We start from the raw sequence: 20,458 nt of genomic DNA, 5'->3' as shown, positions 1-20,458 counted from the left end.
AGTAATCAAAGATGGTCAGTGCCCTGTCTCTCTTTCCCCCCAGACAGCCGCCCCCTACTAGGTCCTGGGGAAGTCAGCCCTTGCTCAGAAAGGGATCGGGGGATGGTGTGTGTTTGGGGGGAGGGGGTGGCACTTGCCGCCGCTGTCTAAAACCCTGACCTCACAGCCACACCTCGGCAGGGCGGCCCGGAACCGAGCCGGATCCAGGCCTGCAGCCTCAGAAGCAGCCCCTTGCTGAGGCGGGAAGGCAAAGGGGTCTCCCTTTCTCCTGCCCCCTCCCTGAAGGCCCTGCTGTCTCTGGCCCAAGCTCCTGCCCTGCCACACCTTCCCTGCGCCCTGGAGACCGAGCCATCTACGGGTGTCTGGGGAGGATGCCCCGGGCTCTCCCGGGGTGCGCCCCCCAACACCACCACCCAGCCCCGCGTCTGGAGCCGTCCAGGACATCCGCGCGAGGGCGAGGCGGGCGCGGGTCACTGCCTGAAGCCCCGTCTCCTCCGCCGGAAGAGGATGTGCTTGAAGGAGCGTCGGAAGTCCTGATTGAAGACGGTGTAGATGACCGGGTTGAGCGAGCTGTTGCAGTAGCCGATCCAGAAGAAAAACTTGAAGAGCGGGCCGGGCACCTGGCAGGCCTCGCGGCAGATGCCGTACAGGCTGTAGCTGAAGAAGAAGGGGAACCAGCAGAGCACGAACACGCCCATGACCACGGCCAGCACGAAGGTGAAGCGCTTCTCGCGCGCCTGGGCCACCTTGCGGCGGCACACGCTGCTGCGCGCCCGGCGCCGGCGCGACAGGAAGAACTCGACGGAGCGCGAGCTGGCGCGCGACAGGCGCCCGCCGGGGCCCGGGGACCTGGCGGCCGTCAGCGCGCCCGGCTCGGCCGCCCCGGCCCCGGCCCCCGGCTCCGGCACGTCGGTGCCACCCGGGGCCCCCGCGCGCCGCCGCCGCCCGCCCCGCCGCAGCGCGCCCCGGCGCCGCCGCCGCCTCTCCGCCGCCGCCGCGCTGCTGTCGTCCGGCTCCGCGTCTGCTCGCGGGGGCGCGCAGTGCCCGTTCTCGCCCGCGCCCAGCCCGTTCTCCGTGGTCGGGGACGCGCCGTCGCGGCCCGCGGGAGGGAGCTTGTCGCTGAGCGTGCGTGTGCGCAGCTTGGCCACGCGGTAGATGCGCGCGTAGACCAGGCCCATGATGAGGCAGGGCGCGAAGAAGGAGCCGATGCAGGAGGACAGGATGTACCAGGTCTCGTCGTTGAGGCCGCACTGCGGGTAGGCGGCGCCGTCGGGCCGGCGGTAGAGCGACACGAGCGGCGGGAAGGAGATGACGGCCGAGATGAGCCACACGGCCACGATGGTGGCCTTGACGCGCCGCGGCGTGCGCTTCAGGTTGTACTCAACGGCCTGCGTCACGGACCAGTAGCGGTCCAGGCTGATGGCGCACAGGTGCACGATAGACGAGGTGCAGAAGAGCACGTCGAGGGCCAGGTACACCCCGCACCACACCTGCCCGAAGTACCAGTAGGCCATGAGCTCGTTGGCCAACGAGAAGGGCATGACCAGAGTAGCCACCAGGATGTCGGCAGAGGCCAGCGACACCAGGAAGAGGTTCTGCGGCGCGCGCAGCGCCCGGCTGGTCAGCACCGCGATCACCACCAGCACGTTGCCCACCACGGTGAAGACGATGAGGAAGCCCACCACCGCCGCCAGCCCCGCCACGGCGCCCGCCGAGTACTGGCCCGGTGGCGGCCCCCAGGCGGGCCCCGAGGCGTTGGCGCCCCCGCCGCCGCCCCCCTCGCCGGCGCCGCTCGCGTTGGGGCCCGCCGCCGCAGCCACCGCCAGCGCCGCCGCCAGCGCCGGGGACGCCATGGTCCTCCCGCGACCTACGCGGTCCCGCTGGGGGCCGGGGCGCAGCCGCGGCAGCTTGGGCGCCCCCCAGCTCGGGTCGGCGCCCGCATCACCGCCTGCTCCTCGGGCGCGCCCGCTGGGGACCGCGGCGCCCCGCAGCCGGCCCTCGGCCGTGGCGGCTCGGCGGGCGGCGCGCCGGAGAGCGTGGCTGCCAGGCTCCCCGCCGCTGCCGCGCGCGTAAATGCAGAGCGGGAGGCGCCCGGAGCGAACGGCGACGCGGCGGCGGGGGGAGGGGGGCAGGTCCCGGGGTCCTCGCGCGGCCCCGCTCACGGGGAGCGCCCCGGCCGCGAGCCCACGGCGACGCGGCGCCCGAGCGGGCGCGCCTGGGCGGCCCCACGGCCCGGGCGCACGGCCGGGGCACTGGCTGCAGGCGGCGGCGGCGGCGGCCGGGGCGCTCCGCCTCCCATCCGGCCGGCTAGGGTTCGGCGCGCCGGGGCGCGGGCCGCCGTTCCTCCGGGCCCCCGCGCCCGCGCGCAGCCTCCAGCTCCAACTTTACTTTCCCGGGCTGGGCGCCGGAGCCGCCGCGAGTCCTCCCGCTGCCGCTCCCGGGCGCGGGCGCCCCCCGCGGTCCGCGCTTGGCCGTGCGGGCGCCGCCTCGCTCGCCGGTGCTGCTGCGCCGCCGCCGCCTTCGCCGCCGCCGCCGTGCGCTCGGCGCGAGTGCAGCCGCCCGGGCTCGGCTTCCAACTTGGGTCGAGTTGCGCAGCGGGGAGGGCGCGCGGGGCGGGGCGGGGCGCCGGGCAGTCCCGCGCCGCTGGCCCGGGGGGAGCGGGCCGGGAGCCGGAGCCCGCGGCCGCCTCGGCGAACCTGCCCGCGCGGCGCCGGGGAGGAGTCCGGGGCGGTGGCGCGGGGCGCGCGCCCGGCGAGGGCGCCCCCTCCAGGGCCGACTGCAGCTTGCGGGACCGAGCGGAGCGGCGGCTGGCTGGGCGGTGAGTTCCCAAAGGCTGCTCTTTCTAAGACTGGATCCTCCTTCACCTCCCCCGGGGAGCTGGCACACGCGCACGCGGGCGCGCACACACGCGCGCGCTGCGGGCCGGCTCGGGGTCCGCGGCCTGATTGCAGAGACAGCCTCTCGAAGCCGGACGGAGGACGCGACGCTGTCCAGGTGCGCACTGGTCCTGCCGAGCTGGGGTCCCGCTCGGATCCCGGGTTGGTGGCCGCCTCCCCAGTCCGGCCTCAGTTCCCTCCTCTGCCCGCCTCCCAGCGCTGCTGGAGCATGAATCATGACGGCGGTGCCTGTGGAAGCCCTGGGCAGGCTCCCAAGCCCTGCACCCATGTTGACAATTATTGAAGTCTAATTTTTATGCTCCGGGGCCCTGCTCTTAAAAGGGTGGGGGTAGGGGTGTTCAAAATCACGGCCTCTGACAAACACCCAGAACTGAACTGCCCGCATGGTAAGTGGTTTTGCGTGGGTGGGCTCAGGGGAGAGCCACTGTTGGGGTGACCTCCTACTCCCCGGCCCCACGTCCCTGTACTCCATTACACGGACGTGCCGTGTCACTGTGCGGCCCATGTCGGGTGCTAGTCCCCACCCCAGGCAGCCTGAGGCCTATAGGAAACAGACCTGTAGAGAGGAGGCGACCTGAAGAGAGAAGTTAGAGTTGCAGGCCTGACATTTCTCGGCTAGGCCTAAAAGGAGGACCCCAGCGGGGCGGGCGGATCTCCTGCATCTCTAGACAGGAGAGGGACGGAAACTGTCAGTTCTGGGGCTGGCCTGTGGGTGCCCAGGAGGTCATCCTGGGGAGGGGTTGGAGTGACTCCGCCACCAGGGATGCCTAGGAAAGTATGCGTGTGCTGCTGTCTCTGTTCAAGCTCCTGCCGGGAGCCTGCTTTAGCTTCCAAGCCTGGAGGTTTCATCTGAGGCTGGGCTGCCTTACCAGGGGAGCCCTGCCTCCCGGCAGAGATGCCTCCATGGAGCTGCGCCTCCTTGTTCACCATGCTTGTCACCAGCAGAGCCTGGGGCTCTGAAGCCAGACAAGGCTTCCCACTACCCAGGAGCAGCTCTCTGGCCAGGCCAGGCGGAGGGCATTTGGAGTGCCTGGCTAGTGAGTAGCCCAGGCCCTGGGGCAGTTGGCAGAATGCTGAGTTGGTTCTGCTGCAGTACTACTGGCACAACCAGGGAGGGGCAGGAGCATCCACTGCAGGGCCTGGAGTTGAGGGGCAGGAGTGGAGGAGAGCTGGGTGCCCTGAGTCCTTGGCAGTGGTGAAGCCCTGGGCTGTGCTTGGAAGCTGCAGTGTATGCAGGCCTGCCTGGGTGTGGGAGGCCCCAGGGACTGCAGCTGTTCACAGAGGAGCTGGAGAAGACTCTTACCCCAGACATTGAAAATTAGCTTGACCAACTGCTCCGGATTATCCTGTAACAAGCAAAACAGCATGCATCCGGAAAGACTGCGTGTCCCAATGCGTCGCAGCAGGCCAGGCCCAGGCTGAGCATGACCAGGAGGATGCTATGGTGAGTCAGGCTGCACGTGGGGGATGTGATGGAGTGTTTCTGTGCACACTCGTGTACAGGGGCACACTGGGGAGGGGTGTGGGTACATTTCAGAAGGAAACCCACGTGGAAATGGAGCATCCTGGGTCTGCAAAGGCATGCTTGCCCTTGTACATACCCACCCGCACATGAGTACACATATCCATGTGTACATGTGTGCACACCTACACACCCATGTGCATTCAAACATGAACATCTGTACATATCTCCACGTGTGCACACATGCTTGCACACTCACATGCATACACACCCCCACACACACTATGTATGCACACATTTGCATATGCACACCCATGCAGTGCACCCCCATGTTTATCCATGCACGTGCATAATGTACACTCATGTATGCACATGCACATGTGCACTAACATATCTATGTACATATACTATGTGCACTTATACCCACACACATGTATGCACCCCACACATGTGCATGCAATCATGTGCACATGCTGTGCACACACCTATTTGTAAATTGCGCATGAATACTCTTGGTTGTGCATATACTTGTATCCATGCCCATATGCTATGCACACATGTGTATGCCTTTGCACACACCAGTGGACCTGTACACATGTGCATTCACATTGCTTCATACACCTGTCTCCATGCACACACCCACTCGTGCACATGCTCACATGGATGTGCACACACGTGTGCACAGGTGCTATGGACTTGCTCGTCCTAGGCTGCAGAGAGGACATACTTCTGGGCCCTCGCTGCAGGCATTTCTTCCCAGGGTCAAGGCCGTGTTCTGCCTCCCCTCATTGGTCTGCTCACCTCCACCAGCTCTTTCAGACAGTTCTATGGCCCTCTCCCAGCAGGCTGGGAGGCCATTCGTCACTGCCTCATGTGGACTCTGGACCTTGGCACATGCCGTTCTCATGGCCTGGAAACCCTTTGCCCTGTCTCTGGGACTCTCTTCCTTCAAGATTTGCCGCATGAGGTACCTCCTCCAGGAAGACTCTCCAATCGCTCCATCTCCCAGGTTGCATCCAGGGCTGCTTTCCTGGCCTTCTGCATGCCCCTTGGGGCATGGCAAATGCCAGTGACCATGTGTCTTGGCTGTGGGCTCTTTAGTGTGGACTCTGTCCCCACTGCCTGATCTGAAGCCTGGCTCCCAGCTCATAGTAGGAGCTCAATTAAAGTATGGCGGCCAGATGTGGATTTAAGTTCCTGCTTATTCCCTTACTTACTCTCTGGCAGTGGTGAGCCTTCTGCCTTCCAGTTTTCCCTGTCTGTAAAATGGGGGCCTTGGACAAGATGGTTCCAAGGTAAAGGGTGGCTCTGAGTTTCCTCCCTCTCCTGCACTTGGCTGTGAGCTCCTGGAGTGAGCATTCCTTGTATCTTCTCTGCCCCTCTGCCCTGGGATGGTGCTTACAGGGAAGGGGAAGAGGCTGGAGTCCAGGAGAGACCCCTTTCCGCTTCACCCCGGCTGGTGTGGAACAGAGGGAAGCCAGCTCAGCTTTCTTGTCTCGAGACCAAGAGGACATGTTTCCCCTTCAAGCTGAGCTGAGGATTTTTTTCCCCTATGTTTATTTGAAATTTCATTTTTAAAGACAAGGCAGGGAACCGTGAGGCTTGCTTCTCTTCCTGTCCCTCCCTGAAGAATTCCAGAAACCGATTTGTCTCGTCAGAATGTGGCAGGGCCCCGCCGGCCTGGCCTGGCTCTCTGTGCACTGACCCGCAGACCGGATCCGCTGCATATTGATCAGCCTTCATGGACTTGGCACCGCTGAGTTCTTACAGCGCTGGCGCAAGTCCCTCTGGGGAAGGAACCGCTTCAGGGACTGCTTTTGATTTGCATCGAGTGTAATGGATTACAGCAGTGGGTCGGCGTGTCTTGTGAGCACTCTCCGTGTACCTCAGCCCTGGCCCTGCTGGAGGACGAGCTTGGGTCTGCCCCACCCATCCCCTGCCTGCTCGCTCCCTGCTGAAGCCTGCCCCAGGCCTGACCTGGTCCCTCCCTGCAGGGGCTTTCGGATGCCTTGGCTGCTGCTCTAGACACCGGAGCTTGGCATTGAAGGCCAGGCCTCAACCCATAAGCCACATTCAATCGTTCATTCAGTCCACAGATACTTCTGGATGCCAGCCCTGGAGCTGTAGAGGTGACTGGGGCAGGGGCAGCCCTGGGATACCTGCCCTCCCGCCCTCCTGAGCCTCGGCTTAGGGATATGCAGGTGATGGCCCAGGCCTGGACTCTGGCTGACCAGGTTTTACCCATGTGACTTGGAAAGGTGCCCTTCCTTTCCAGGTCTCCTTGGCCATTGTGTAGACTCCCCAGAAGGGTGCCTGCCCAGGGCCTGCTCATCACAGTGCAGCTGCAGGAGGGAAGCCACGTGACCCAGTCCCAGGCAATGAGATCTCTCCAGTGCCAAGCAGGAAATTTACAAGAAGGCCCCCTGCCTTCCTTCCTTTTCAGTCCCTCACATGTGAGGATGTGATGCCAGGAGCTGCAGCAGCTGTCATGAGACCAGGAGGAGCCTGGGATGAGGATGGGAACCACAGGAGGAAAACGTCCCTAATGCCCTCATTTGTGAGCTTCTGTGGACCCGCCCTGGAGCCACCCTGTGGCCGGACTTCCTCCTGCCAGGAGAGATCCTAAGTGGCCTCATTGTTTAAGCCCTTTGGGAGGAAGCTTTGTGACTTGCAGCTGTACGCGACCTAATCAATTTGCTGTCCACAGCCCTGTTATGCCTCCTTTGGAGAGAGTCACCAGTGAGTCTGTGGGGGGCAAAATAACGCAGCAAAAGGGGCTCAGCGGTTGTGATTAAGTTAAAGACCTTGCAGTCGGGACGTTGTCCTGGATTATCCAGAGGGCCCAGTGTAATCACATGGGTCCTTATAAATGAAAGAGGGAGACAGGAGGGTCTCGGGAAGGGAGATACGATGACAAGAGCAGGTTGCAGTGATTTGAGGAAGGGGCCACAACCAAGGAGTGCAGCACCTCGAGAAGTCAGAAAGGCAAGGAAACAGCTTCTCCCTGCAGCCTCTGGAGGAACCAGCCCTCTGGACCCGTTTCAGACTTCCGGCCTCCAGAACTTTGAGATACTGCACATGTGTCATTATAAGCTGCTACACGTGTGCCAGTTCCTTAAGGCAGCCGTAGCAAATGAAGAGAGTCCTGGGAGTGTGAAGGATGAATGCAGTGCATCCCACGGAACCTCGTAAACTCAAGTTCTACACAGGAGGGATTGTGCTGCCTCGGCTGGGGCCTTGTGTGATATTGGGTAAGTCGCCTGCCCACTCTGATACTTGGGCCCACTTTGTGATGTCCCTCACGCTGTCCCCAGCCTCTGCTTGCACACCCAGGGTGACAGAGAGCTCACTGCTGAGCACACAGCTCTGGTGCCCCTCTGTGCTGGGTCTGAGGTCACTGATAAATCAGGCTTGTGCAGGGCCATCCCTCACCTGTGAATTGAGGGACGGGACTTGGTGGTCTTTCTGGGCATTTCATCCCCCCAGGGCCAGGAGGGTGCTGTGGGAGCGTGAGGGGGAACCCGGGAGTCCATCGAGTAGAGGTGAACGTGCCGGTCCTGCCACACCCAGGCTGGAAGATGGGGTCTGGTCTGTGGGGCATGGGTTTGCTTAGACCTGACCGGGCACACCTGCCCAGGAGCCTCGGGCCACTTCAGGAGGAGGATGTGTGTCTCTTGCAGGCCGCAGGTGCCACCAGGAGAGCCAGGCATCTCAGGACTCCAAGGGGATGCAATAGAAACCCTGCTCTACCTCCAGCCTCTAACCAGCTGGGGGTCCTTTGTCAAATCGCTTTACCTCTCTGAGCCCCTACTATGCGATCTTAAGGGTTCACTGGGGTACTATATATGAGGTGCCCAGGAGGATCCATCTGCGCTTGTCAGACTTGGGTACCTGGCCTGGGGGAGGGGCTGATGTTACATTTTTATTTCTATATCTTCATATTGTTTAACTTGTTCCAAGAGCTTGAGTTACTTTGGCAAACAAGAATATGCCAACAAAGAGAACTAAGATCGCACAGTTCCTGGCACAGAGCAAGCTCTCAGTAAATCACAGTTGACCTTTATTACCATCATCGTCACTGTCACTGTCAGCACTACTGCCTTGTATCTGGTCCCCGGCTGATACTTGAGTCCACTTTTTGGTGTCCCTCAGCCTGTCCCCAGCCTCTGCTTGCACACCCAGGGTGACAGACAGCTCACTGCTGAGCACACAGCTCCGGTTCCCCTCTGTGCCAGGCTCTGTGCTGGGCCTGAGGTCACAGATAAATCAGGCCTGTGCAGGGCCACAGGAAGCAAGAGGTGTCTGAACTAGCTTGGGGGTAGTAAGAGGGGCTTCCCGGAGAGTGGGCTTCTGCCCTGGCCTTGGCAGCGGAGGGAAGATGTCTTCAGCTAAGGAGGATCCTTCCTGGCGCCTCCCCCCAACTCCCCCCATGCACAGCCCCCACCTCAGCCAGGCTGCCAGAGCCCCGGCCCCTGCCGCCGGGGCCCCCTGCACTTGATCAGCCTGCCTCACAGAGGGCCAGGCCCGCCTCCCCCCGCCAAGTTCTCTGTCCTCTGGAGACCTCCAGGGAGATGTCAGGATGACAGATTCTGAAAGCCTTGGGTGTTATTTCACCTTCACGTCACCCTGAGACTGGGTGCTGTTAATAGCCCCACTTTGCAGATGAGAAAACAGAGGCTTTGGGGAGCTGATGTGCCTGCCCAGGTCCCCAAAGAGCGTTCTGGCCACTCTGGCCATTGCCCCATCCTGTCTTGGAGGTGTACCCACAGTGGACACCTCTGTGGTGACCACTCACTCCAACAAAGACCACACATGGGCTTCTCTCCCCATAGTGGTCTCCCTGGGGGCCCCCCATTAACCACACCTGTCCCACTCCTGGGGGCTGCTGTTTCCCCTGCAGCCTGTTTGGGATGGGCACTCTGAAGCTAAGCAGCCCTTAATCCCAGCACCCAGCCTGGTGAATAAATGGGTGAAGCAGGGACTTGGTTCCTGCCTCAGGCTCAAGACGGCCGAGGCCCAGAGAGAACCTGGGCCTGACTCCCCACTGAGTCGTGTCCTTTCCTTGCTGCCTCCCATTGGCTGAGCACCGGGTATGTGCAGGGCTCCACGGAGCCTAGAGTGATGCAGATCCTGTCCGCAACCATGGCCAGAGGTTACAAAAGCCAAGGACACTGCCTGCTGTCGTGTCCGAGTGAACAGCACAGGCTGGGTCACATGGATGGCAGGTACCCACGTGTGTCGTAACGTGTGCAGTCTCGGCGTGTTCCTTCAGGGGCCACCTCACCATCCTGAGGTTTCACACCTTGTATCCCAGTTGCCCCCACATAGACTCCAGGGATGGTTAAATAAATAAAAGCCATTTCATGCCCACGGTTTGTGAATCTGACCATAGCAGACAAGTGCTTCAGAACTAGAAGGAATTCCGAGATTTGGGTTTTTTTTTTTTTTTTTTTTTTTTTTTGCTATGAGTTTTTTAAAATAGGAGAAAGCAGAAGAGTCCTTGATATGTTTTGGGAAATAAGCTAAGAACGTTCACGTTTGCCCCGACCCTGGACGCTTCCTCCAGCTTCCTGTGTTGACTCTGATCCCCAAGTATTTCTGGACGGCAGGGAGGCAGGCAGGCGGAGAGCCCTCGCTGCTGCCCGCAGCCCTGGAATGTTTGTTTTGGAAGCTGGACACCTTGGGCCCAAACTTGGCAAGATCTGCTGTGTTTTCTTCTCTTGTTTTCCCTTCCCAGAAAGGCTCTGATTTAAACCAGAAATTCATCATGGGAGGGAACAGGACTGGACTGCAATTCAGAACTGAGTCTAAGTCAGGGTATAGGTGATGCTGCTGTAACAAGAGTGGCCTGAACAGATGGAAGTTTCTTTCTCTCCCACACAAAAGTCTGGATGCGGCTGGCCTGGTGGCCCGGCACGTCAAGGATCCTGGCCCTTCCACCTCTTTTCTGGCCATCCCCAGCAGGCAGCCCCACCTTGGGGTTGCAGGTGGCTCTGGCCATGACATTGTGTCCAGGGCCCCACGGGGGGGCGGGTTAGCCACGGTCCCCCATCACAGGGTGGACTCACCTGAAAGTTGCAGGAGTCCCTAATGCTGACATCCCATTGGCCAGGACTTGGTCACGGCCGCACCTACTGCAGGGGAAGCTGGGAAATGTAGTCTTTTACATGGCAGCCATCTTCCAAGATCATTATTCTGTTACTATAAAACGGGGTTTCTCCACCTCAGCACTGTTGACATTTTGGACTGCATACCCCTCTGTTGTGGGGACTGTCCTATCTGTGCACTGGAGGGTGTCAAGCAGCATCCCTGACCTCTACCCACTAGATGCCAGGAGCACCCTCAGCTGTGACAACCAAAAATGCCTTCAACATTGCCAGACGTCCCCTGGGGGCAAAATCACTCTCGGTTGAGAACCACTGAGCAGATCAAGGACCCAAAACTCCAGTGTCTGCGGCGCCCAAGCAGGAGGCAGGCAGGCTGGGCTGGGGAGGGAGCGTGGCCTAGCAGCAGGGGACAGCCACTTCCCAGGTCCACCCTGCCAGTTCTCACACTGGAAGCAAGGCAGAGATCTGGATTTTCCTGTGAAACGTCCTAAGTGCTCACTGATGACAGCTAATTAAGAAAAATAATAATAAAAGAGAGAGAGCTGTGTGGTTGTGATGGATTGAATTGTGTGCCCACAAAAAAGCGACGTCCGTGCCCTAACCCCCCAGAGCCTGTGAATGTCATCTCATTGGGGAAAGGGCCTTTGCAGATGAGGTCAAGTTAAGCGAGGTCATACTGAGTAGGGTGGGCCCTGACCAGTGCGACTGGTGTCCGTATTAGAAAAGGAGAAGACAGAGAAACGCAGACAGGGAGGCCACGCGGAGTAGAGGCAGAGACTGGAGCGATGCAGCCACAGCCAAGGAGCTCCTAGAGCCACCAGGAGCTGAAAGATGCAGGCAGGACCCTCCCCCAGGGACTTCAGGGGAACCTGTCCCTGCCGACGTCTTGACTTCAGACTTCTGGCCTCCAGAGCTGTGAAGGAATAAATCTCAATTGCTTTAAGTCATGAATCAAGTTTGCTGGGGACAGGCCAAGGCTCCGTGAACAAGCGCCGCGGACGGAGTGAGCACACGGAACGTCACCGAGCGGCGCGCTCGCGCTCTCGTTTATTCCTACGCGTGTACATGTGCGTCCACTGCCTGGGCCCGGGAACAGAGTAGACTCCCAGAGCCTGCAAAGACGGAGAGTGCGGGTGCGCTGCAGAGTACAGGGCTCCCCGGTCAGAGTGCAGGGCTCCCCGGTCAGAGTGCAGGGCTCCCCGGTCAGAGTACAGGGCTCCCCGGTCAGAGGAGTACAGGGCTCCCCGGTCAGAGTGCAGGGCTCCCCGGTCAGAGTGCAGGGCTCCCCGGTCAGAGTACAGGGCTCCCCGGTCAGAGTGCAGGGCTCCCCGGTCAGAGTACAGGGCTCCCCGGTCAGAGGAGTACAGGGCTCCCCGGTCAGAGTACAGGGCTCCCCGGTCAGAGTACAGGGCTCCCCGGTCAGAGTGCAGGGCTCCCCGGTCAGAGTACAGGGCTCCCCGGTCAGAGGAGTACAGGGCTCCCCGGTCAGAGTACAGGGCTCCCCGGTCAGAGTACAGGGCTCCCCGGTCAGAGGAGTACAGGGCTCCCCGGTCAGAGTGCAGGGCTCCCCGGTCAGAGTACAGGGCTCCCCGGTCAGAGGAGTACAGGGCTCCCCGGTCAGAGTGCAGGGCTCCCCGGTCAGAGTGCAGGGCTCCCCGGTCAGAGGAGTACAGGGCTCCCCGGTCAGAGTGCAGGGCTCCCCGGTCAGAGGAGTACAGGGCTCCCCGGTCAGAGTGCAGGGCTCCCCGGTCAGAGGAGTACAGGGCTCCCCGGTCAGAGGAGTACAGGGCTCCCCGGTCAGAGGAGTACAGGGCTCCCCGGTCAGAGGAGTACAGGGCTCCCCGGTCAGAGTACAGGGCTCCCCGGTCAGAGGAGTACAGGGCTCCCCGGTCAGAGTACAGGGCTCCTCGGTCAGAGTACAGGGCTCCTCGGTCAGAGTGCAGGGCTCCCCGGTCAGAGTACAGGGCTCCCCGGTCAGAGTACAGGGCTCCCCGGTCAGAGGAGTACAGGGCTCCCCGGTCAGAGGAGTACAGGGCTCCCCGGTCAGAGTACAGGGCTCCTCGGTCAGAGTGCAGGGCTCCCCGGTCAGAGTACAGGGCTCCCCGGTCAGAGTGCAGGGCTCCCCGGTCAGAGTGCAGGGCTCCCCGGTCAGAGTGCAGGGCTCCCCGGTCAGAGTACAGGGCTCCTCGGTCAGAGTGCAGGGCTCCCCGGTCAGAGTACAGGGCTCCCCGGTCAGAGGAGTACAGGGCTCCCCGGTCAGAGGAGTACAGGGCTCCCCGGTCAGAGGAGTACAGGGCTCCCCGGTCAGAGGAGTACAGGGCTCCCCGGTCAGAGGAGTACAGGGCTCCCCGGTCAGAGGAGTACAGGGCTCCCCGGTCAGAGGAGTACAGGGCTCCCCGGTCAGAGGAGTACAGGGCTCCCCGGTCAGAGGAGTACAGGGCTCCCCGGTCAGAGGAGTACAGGGCTCCCCGGTCAGAGTACAGGGCTCCCCGGTCAGAGTACAGGGCTCCCCGGTCAGAGTGCAGGGCTCCCCGGTCAGAGTGCAGGGCTCCCCGGTCAGAGTACAGGGCTCCCCGGTCAGAGGAGTACAGGGCTCCCCGGTCAGAGTGCAGGGCTCCCCGGTCAGAGGAGTACAGGGCTCCCCGGTCAGAGTGCAGGGCTCCCCGGTCAGAGGAGTACAGGGCTCCCCGGTCAGAGGAGTACAGGGCTCCCCGGTCAGAGTGCAGGGCTCCCCGGTCAGAGTGCAAGGCTCCCCGGTCAGAGTGCAGGGCTCCTCGGTCAGAGTGCAGGGCTCCCCGGTCAGAGTGCAGGGCTCCCCGGTCAGAGTACAGGGCTCCCCGGTCAGAGTACAGGGCTCCCCGGTCAGAGTGCAGGGCTCCTCGGTCAGAGTGCAGGGCTCCCCGGTCAGAGTGCAGGGCTCCCCGGTCAGAGTACAGGGCTCCTCGGTCATAGGGCTGGCTTCCCCTCCCTCGGGTCGGAAAGAGATGGAAGCGGCTCGGGGCTAGGGTGGGGGTTGGGTCAGGGTTGGGGACTGATTGGGTTAAGTTAGGATCCGGGTCACGGTGTCATTAAGACCCATCGTCCAGCTGCTGTACTCCTGGGTCTTACCTTAATCTGACGCTCTGTAACCTTTGGCAATTTACCAGGCCCCGGGACTCAGTTTACCCCGCTGACAAATGAGTGGGTTGGCTCAGATTTCTGTAAAGGTCTTTCCAGCTCTAAAAATTCTAATTAGGTAGGATCTTCTTCAGAGGAGCTTGAATTATCAGCTATTGTTATGCAGGAACACAGGAGTACAAAGATACTTTGGAAATCATGCTGGAACAAAAGACGCGTTAGGTAGCATCAGGCTCTGGTATTATACTTAGAGAAACTATTTAAAAACCAAGTACTTTTTACTGCAGTGTTCGTTGGAATTGCCCTGGGAAACCGTGTTTGACTTTAACAAAAGGTTTGTATCGACAGGACATGTTATCATTCAATTTCTAGGAAAGCAAGCACTAATTAGATGCCTCATTCCAGATATTGTTTCCATTACAGCAGAAAAAGTGCGCCTATGAATCCCGTGCGGAGCGCCTCCTCCTCGTTACCGGGACGCGTGCTCACAGGAAGCCCCCGCGGCCCTCGGGGTCTGGCCACCCTGCCCCCTGCGCTGGGAGGAGGCGGCGGCTGTGTAGGGGCTCCCAGGGGGACAGAGAAGTCAGGCGCGCTGGGAAAGGTAAAGCGTCATCACTCGGGGTGGTTGCGAGGCCAGCTGGTGTCCAGGAGGGGGCGACATTCTGAGTCCTCCAGCGTCCAGGCGGCCCCAAGAGTGAGGCCCTGGGGGACAGAAGGACCACGGCTGCGTTCCCAGGAGACTTGGGTCACCCTCTCCCTGCCTCTCTCTCCCCCAGGTAGAGGCCTGGGCACTAGTGCAGCCCCCTCAGGGGAGCTGCCTTGAGCCCAGACCAGACTGGGTCCTTGCCCCAGAGGGATCCTTCCAGACGGATCTCTGATCACACCTTCCTGCAGCAGGATGTCTGAGCGGTACCTGAGCTCACCTGTAGCCTGGTTTGGTGCCTGGGCCCCTCACCCCTCCTGGCCTGTCATGCAGTTCCAGGAGGACCAGCCCCTCTGTTCTTCCCTGCCACGCCCCCGCCTCCCATGCTGCTTCTGCCCCCACGCATGGACGCCTCTGCACACAGCACCCTTCCCACCGCGACCTTCACGGCCCACTCTTCCTCCTCCCCCAAGATCAGCTCAGCTACCTCCTCCAGGAAGCCCTCTGGATCCCCTGGGAGGGCTAGAGGCCTCCTGAGCTCCTTGGGATTTCCCAGAGCTGCCAAGGTCCCATCTTGGGGCGGCGGGGAGGGCATTGTCTCATTTTCCTGGGTGACTCTCTCTACCCTCGGGGGCATCCCAGGCCCTGCACAGGGTGGACTGGTCAGGAGTGGTGGGTGGATGGGTGAGTGCGGCGTGCGTGAGGAACAGAGGGAAACCCACCCGTGAGCCCCACGCCCTCCGTCTGCCCTTCCCCTCCCCCGTCCTCTGCTTGCTCATGGGTGGGTTTTGGGCTGTGAGCAGCCAGGCCATCCCCTCCCAGCTCAGATGATGGCCTGCCTTCCCGACCTCAGCCTGAGGACATGGGGAAAGGCCACAGTGGGCCTTGGTTCGCCTCTTGCCTGGAAGGAATGTATATTGTGTGAGGCCCCCCAAGTCAGGGTTTGCCAAGCCTTGCTGCTGCAACTGTTTCTGGGACGGAGGCAGAGGGGCCCATGTGCTGGTGCCCCAGGGCTCAGCATGAGGTGGCCCAGCCTGGTGGGAGGGGACAGGGGCAGACGCGCTTGGCTTGTTCTAGTCCTCGCCCCACATGGTCCTCCTGTTCTGGGCACCTCCCCTGCGCCCGGGACACCGCTGGTCCCCCCTTCTCAGCACACGATCCTGGGGTCAGCCACCAGCCTCAGTCCTCAGGAAGCTGCCTACCTCTTCCTGCCTGGTCACTTTCCATTTGCCCTCCAGGTCTACTCTGTGTCCCAAGAGGTCTCGAGGGCCCCTGGCTGGGCAGAGATGCCAGGTGCAGGGCAGAGGTGGGGGACTGCTTCCCTGGCCCCTCCCTGCCAGGCCAGGCGCAGGCATCAGGAAGCTGGGGCCCACACTGCCAGCGTGTGACGTGCCTGGCGCATCGTAGAAACCAACCGACGGGTGGAAAGGAGGCGGGGGAGACAGGCGGTTGTGGGTCCTCATGACTCGGAGGCTGGGTCAGGGTTTAACATGATCAAAGCGGGTAGGGGGGGAAATGATTTCTACTTATTTAATCTCCACGCTGGGGCCACAGGCCTCGCCATTCCTGGTGTTTCCAGAGAGAAGGAAGCGGCGTGCTCCCCATGGGACGGGGCACTTCCCGTCGGCGCCCGTGTTCCTGCAGACTCTGGAAGACCCTTGCCCTCCTCTGCTTACAGCGCTAGGAGTGGGTGTCCATGGAAACCGCTATACTGGTGCTCAACAAAGATGAATATTTATTCAATTAGCAGGGCCCTGGCACAGGCCAGATCTTGGCTCCTGCTGTGACTACACTGGGGGCTTCTGGGAGAGCAGGTCACCTTCTGGAGGGCCCACCACGGCCTACGCTTTTACCTACATGATCTGATTAATCTTCACAGCCACCCCTTGAGATGAAGGCGGAATGTGAGTCCCAGAGAGCCTGGCAGGACGCAGGGCAAGCACCTACTCTGCATCGGGACCCTGGGACAGCTCGCATCCCAGTCCCTGCACCTGACAGCCGTGGGGTCGGCGGGTCACTTGAACTCTCTGTGTCCTGTGGGCATCTGTGATAGGTCTAAGCCTAGTGCCTCCTCAGGGGCCCGGAGCCTGCACACAGGAGCTCAGTCAGTGCCAGCTCTAGCTGCAAAGACTAAGGATAGCCTGCAGCCCGGGCCACCTTATGATCTGGAAACTCCCCAGGCTCTGCCCAGCAGCACACAGAGGGGAAGACCTGTGCCGTTCCTGGGTCCGAGTCTGCATCATGTGGCCGCTGCTTCTGGAGGCTTTGCAGACTCACCTGCACATCTGTGTGTGTGGTGTGTGTGTGTGTGTTGCTACGTATTGATGGTTCTGTCCCCTGCATTCCCAGCCCAGTGTCAAGGACGTGACGGGCCTGGGACCCCCCATCGGGATTTCCAAAGCTCGAGTGAAACCAGCAGAAAGCGTGCCCAGGCCAGCCGGAGGGCGGCTGTTTGCTTTGGGCTGGGATTACATGCAATCAGAAGGGCCTCTGCCATCCGGTTACATTTGTGTGTGCGTGCACATGTGTGCATGTGCGTGCATGCATGTGCGTGGACGGCTGACTTTCAACAGACCACAGTGAGGGTGCAGCTCTGCCACGTAGGAAACCCTGGCCAGAAGCAGGTCGTCTATAAAAGGTTTAGCACCGGCTTAGCAGTGTTTTGTGTCAGGCAAGGGGGTGGCCCCCTTTCTAGCCCTGCCCAGTTTCCAGGGACAAGGGGCTCTCCACACTGGACCTCGGTACTAGGTTACATTTTTATAAAGGAAAACTCATTCATTTTGAGTCTTGTTCCTTACCAACTAGGAAGTGTCTGGAACACAAAGATCTTTCCAAATTGGGGGGGTCTGTAGGGGGAAGCAATCTGTGGGGGGGGCGTGTTCAGGGACCTGGACACGTTCCCTCCCATCTGTTGTGAAGACTCGGAGTGCCTCGGGGCAGGACTGGGGGGGGACACAGAGGGAAGACATTGAGTCCTGCCTTGCCTCAGTTTCCTCACCTGTAAGGCGGGTGTGAGGATGCCCACACCACAGGGTCAGGTGCATATGAAAGGCTCAAGGAGGGGTCAGAATGGTGCCCAGCACAGGGCAATCTGAAAAGGCCGGTCCCCCCCGTCCTGGGCTGAGTTTCTCTGGGTGAGTCCGACGGTCTGGCCCATGGCTCTGGAGAGCTCTCTGGGAGAGTTCCCATTCACCTCTCCGGCTGGGGCTCCAACCCCCTGGTGGTTGCTCTGAGCCCCTCTGAGAAGGGCGGCGTCTCGTCTGCATCTCATCACGGTCACTCCTCGTTCCTGCATCACAAGTGCTGCTGCTTGGGACGGTCACTCCTCGTTCCTGCATCACAAGTGCTGCTGCTTGGGACGGTCACTCCTCGTTCCTGCATCACAAGTGCTGCTGCTTGGGACGGTCACTCCTCGTTCCTGCATCACAAGTGCTGCTGCTTGGGACGGAGAGCAACTCACCCAGGACAAACACTTCGTTAGGAGGATAGTGCAAATGTGCCCTTCTGTGCGTTTTCAGGATAAACCACAGGTGAAAGGAGCAAGGGCCTGCTCGCCCCACCTTCCAGCGTCGGAGCGAGAACCACGAAGCTGTGCAGTTTCCAGCTGCCCTTTCGAGAGATGGTTCGGAGCTGAGAGTGGCAACTAGTCATAAAAGAGCGGGTCATGACAGAGCAGAATGGGGGTGACCCCAAAGAGAAAGCAGGGGGTCAAGGAGGCTCTCAACGTCCCCCCAGAAACTGCAGCTCCTCGCTCCCCTTCCAACCGGCATCTGGACTGGAAGGCGCCGACGGCAGCTAACCCACATCCAGCCTTCACTTGCCTCCGAAAACAGATCCCCACGATGGGGACTCAGATCGGACACTCCAGACGCGTTTGTCAAGTGGAGGAAAATTGAATTGAATTGGGTTGAAGTGCAGTGAGATGAGATCACACCCATGTTACATGTCTGGAAAGGAAAGGGACAGGTCGCCGGACGTGGAGGGGTGTAGGGATGTGCAGATCGAGAAAGACCAGGGAACTCACACAGGGCAAGAGCCCTTCGTGCAGATAAGAGATCTGAGGCAGGACAGGGATTGTTCAGAGGACAAAAGCCCACAGTACAGCAAAGGCCTCCAGGGATGTTCTGCTAGACTAGACACGGGCATTAAGGTCATATCTTATCCAGCCTTACTCTCTTTCCCTTGTTTCTCAGGATGTTTTCCAGAGATTGCCCCATAGCCAATGTCTTTCCACCCCTTTGATAACGATGGATTAAGTTGTTTTTTCTCTTGTGTTTCCTTGTCTGTACATAAAAGTCGAGCAAATACCGACTTGGGGCTGTGCCTTGTTTCTCCCTTTTTGAAGGAGCTTTCTCGGCGCGGTCCCTTCGGGCTTCTCATTGCTCTTAATATTTGGGCTCTGAGTAATCTTTGCATCTCCACCACACAGTAAGAAGTGACAGCCGGGTCCTGAGCCGTCCTCCCGAGACTCCACAGACTGCTCCAACAGAGCCACCGTCACACCCAGACTCGGTTTAGACAGGCTGGGGGCTGACAGCACAGGCTCAGATTCGATCCTGTGGCCACTGAGGCTCTCCGCCCCCCAGTTTCCTCCTCTGCAAGGTGAGAATAAAACACCAACACCTTAGGGACCACTGCATGGAAACTGTTTCACTGAGGCCTGCACGTGGCATCCAGCTCTGTCTCCCTCCCTGTGGCATCTGGGGACTTATGCTTCTAGGTGGTGCCTGAGCACACACCCAGCCTCTCCCCTGCACCAAATCCTAAAATATTAGCTATATTAACTAACTAAACAGATGCTCCGCTTGACATCAAATCAGAGATCTCTGGGTGACCCAGATGCTGTGAGATGGGGAGGGGACAGGGTTGCATTGAAGAGGGAATCCCAGCGCACAGCACTTCAGGGCATTTTGTCACAAAGGGCAGAGGGGGTCTTCGCCTTGTCAGGGTGCAAGGAGCCAGGAACCAGAGGAGCTCGGGCCACCAGGACATGCCTGGTTGGGTGTTTTGGGAGCAGCCAGGCAGCCGTGAGGACAAAGGTTTGCTTCTGGGAGGGTGAGATTAACGGGAGACTTGGGCAGAGGAGGGGGCACACTCAGGAGGAATGGGAAACACTCCTGTTTGGAAGACCCCTGCCTGGGAGCCCCAGACGGTGGGACACCCAGTGCATCCCTCACTCTCACCAGAAACCCCAAGACACGCAAGCCACGGCGGCGGCTCTGGACCCGAGCGAGCGGTGAAAACAGAGCCAGCCCGCGGTCGTCAGAGTTAAAGTGCAGAGGCAGACGAGCGCACCGGGGATCCCGAGCCTCTGCAGGAGTGTCACTGCCATAAGCCAAAACTACCAGACTCCCCAAAAGGAGACAGTTAACAGGGGAGTCTGAGGAGCGAAGCTGATACCCCAGAGGGACCAGAGACAGGATGACATCCATGAAACAGAGGCAGGCTGCCATAAAGCGAGAGCGGGCATGAGCAATGAGAGCTGAAGACCTTTGGAATTAAAACTCTGCTGGATAAAATAAAATCTCAGCGCACGTGTTGAGCAGGAGAACGGGCACAGAGAGCGAATGAGCGAGTGAGGAAAGGGAGCGACGTGACGCGTGCGTGGGTTGTGGTCCATCCTCTGCATGAACAGCGCCCAGAGGAATTTAGAACTGGGGGAGTCACCTCTCTCCAGACAGGCCGGGCTCAGCTCTCTCCGATGAGACACCGACGCCGCGCACATCTTGGGTCCCCCTTTTCTGTGGCTCGCAGCTGCGGAGCTGACCACGGTGCAGTCTCGTGTCTGTGCTGTCTCTCCCCACCTCCACCACACAGCAGGGCCATGCCCGTGGTGGCCAGGCCCGCCCAGCCCGCATCTCAGCCTGCGTACCTCACACCCCAGCGCAGGGAGCCACACCACCCTTCCGTGTGGACAGTCGCCTCTGCCTGTAACACCACCCTCCCTGCACCCTACAAATTCCCCAAGACTGGTGTCAAGGGCCCCTCATCTGTGAAGTTGTGGAGACGCCACCAGGATGAGACGCGATCTTCCCTCTGCTCCATGGAGCCAGGAGAGGTGGAGGGTGCACAGGAGAGGAAGGCCAGCCTGGAGCCAGCCCACATGGTGACCATCCCAGCTGGGTGACTTGGACACATTTCTCAACACCTCAGCCTCCTGCCTGAATACCAGGGTGTCCACAGCCTCTCCCTCGTGGAGTTGTTATGAGACCTATGTCAATACGCAGAGCGG

At 60.5% G+C, this 20,458-nt stretch overlaps 1 protein-coding gene across 1 annotated transcript; it reads right to left on the bottom strand.

The window, feature by feature from the left end:
- Positions 1-470: 470 nt before the first annotated feature.
- Positions 471-1,853, bottom strand: ADRA2C (adrenoceptor alpha 2C). The gene has a single exon (XM_063108732.1). It carries the CDS (start codon positions 1,851-1,853, stop codon positions 471-473), a length of 1,383 nt encoding a protein of 460 aa, XP_062964802.1.
- Positions 1,854-20,458: the final 18,605 nt, after the last annotated feature.

Source organism: Cynocephalus volans, chromosome 9 (assembly GCF_027409185.1).
Source record: "Cynocephalus volans isolate mCynVol1 chromosome 9, mCynVol1.pri, whole genome shotgun sequence".
Taxonomy (NCBI): domain Eukaryota; kingdom Metazoa; phylum Chordata; class Mammalia; order Dermoptera; family Cynocephalidae; genus Cynocephalus; species Cynocephalus volans.
This window is presented reverse-complemented; position numbering and strand designations above follow the sequence as displayed.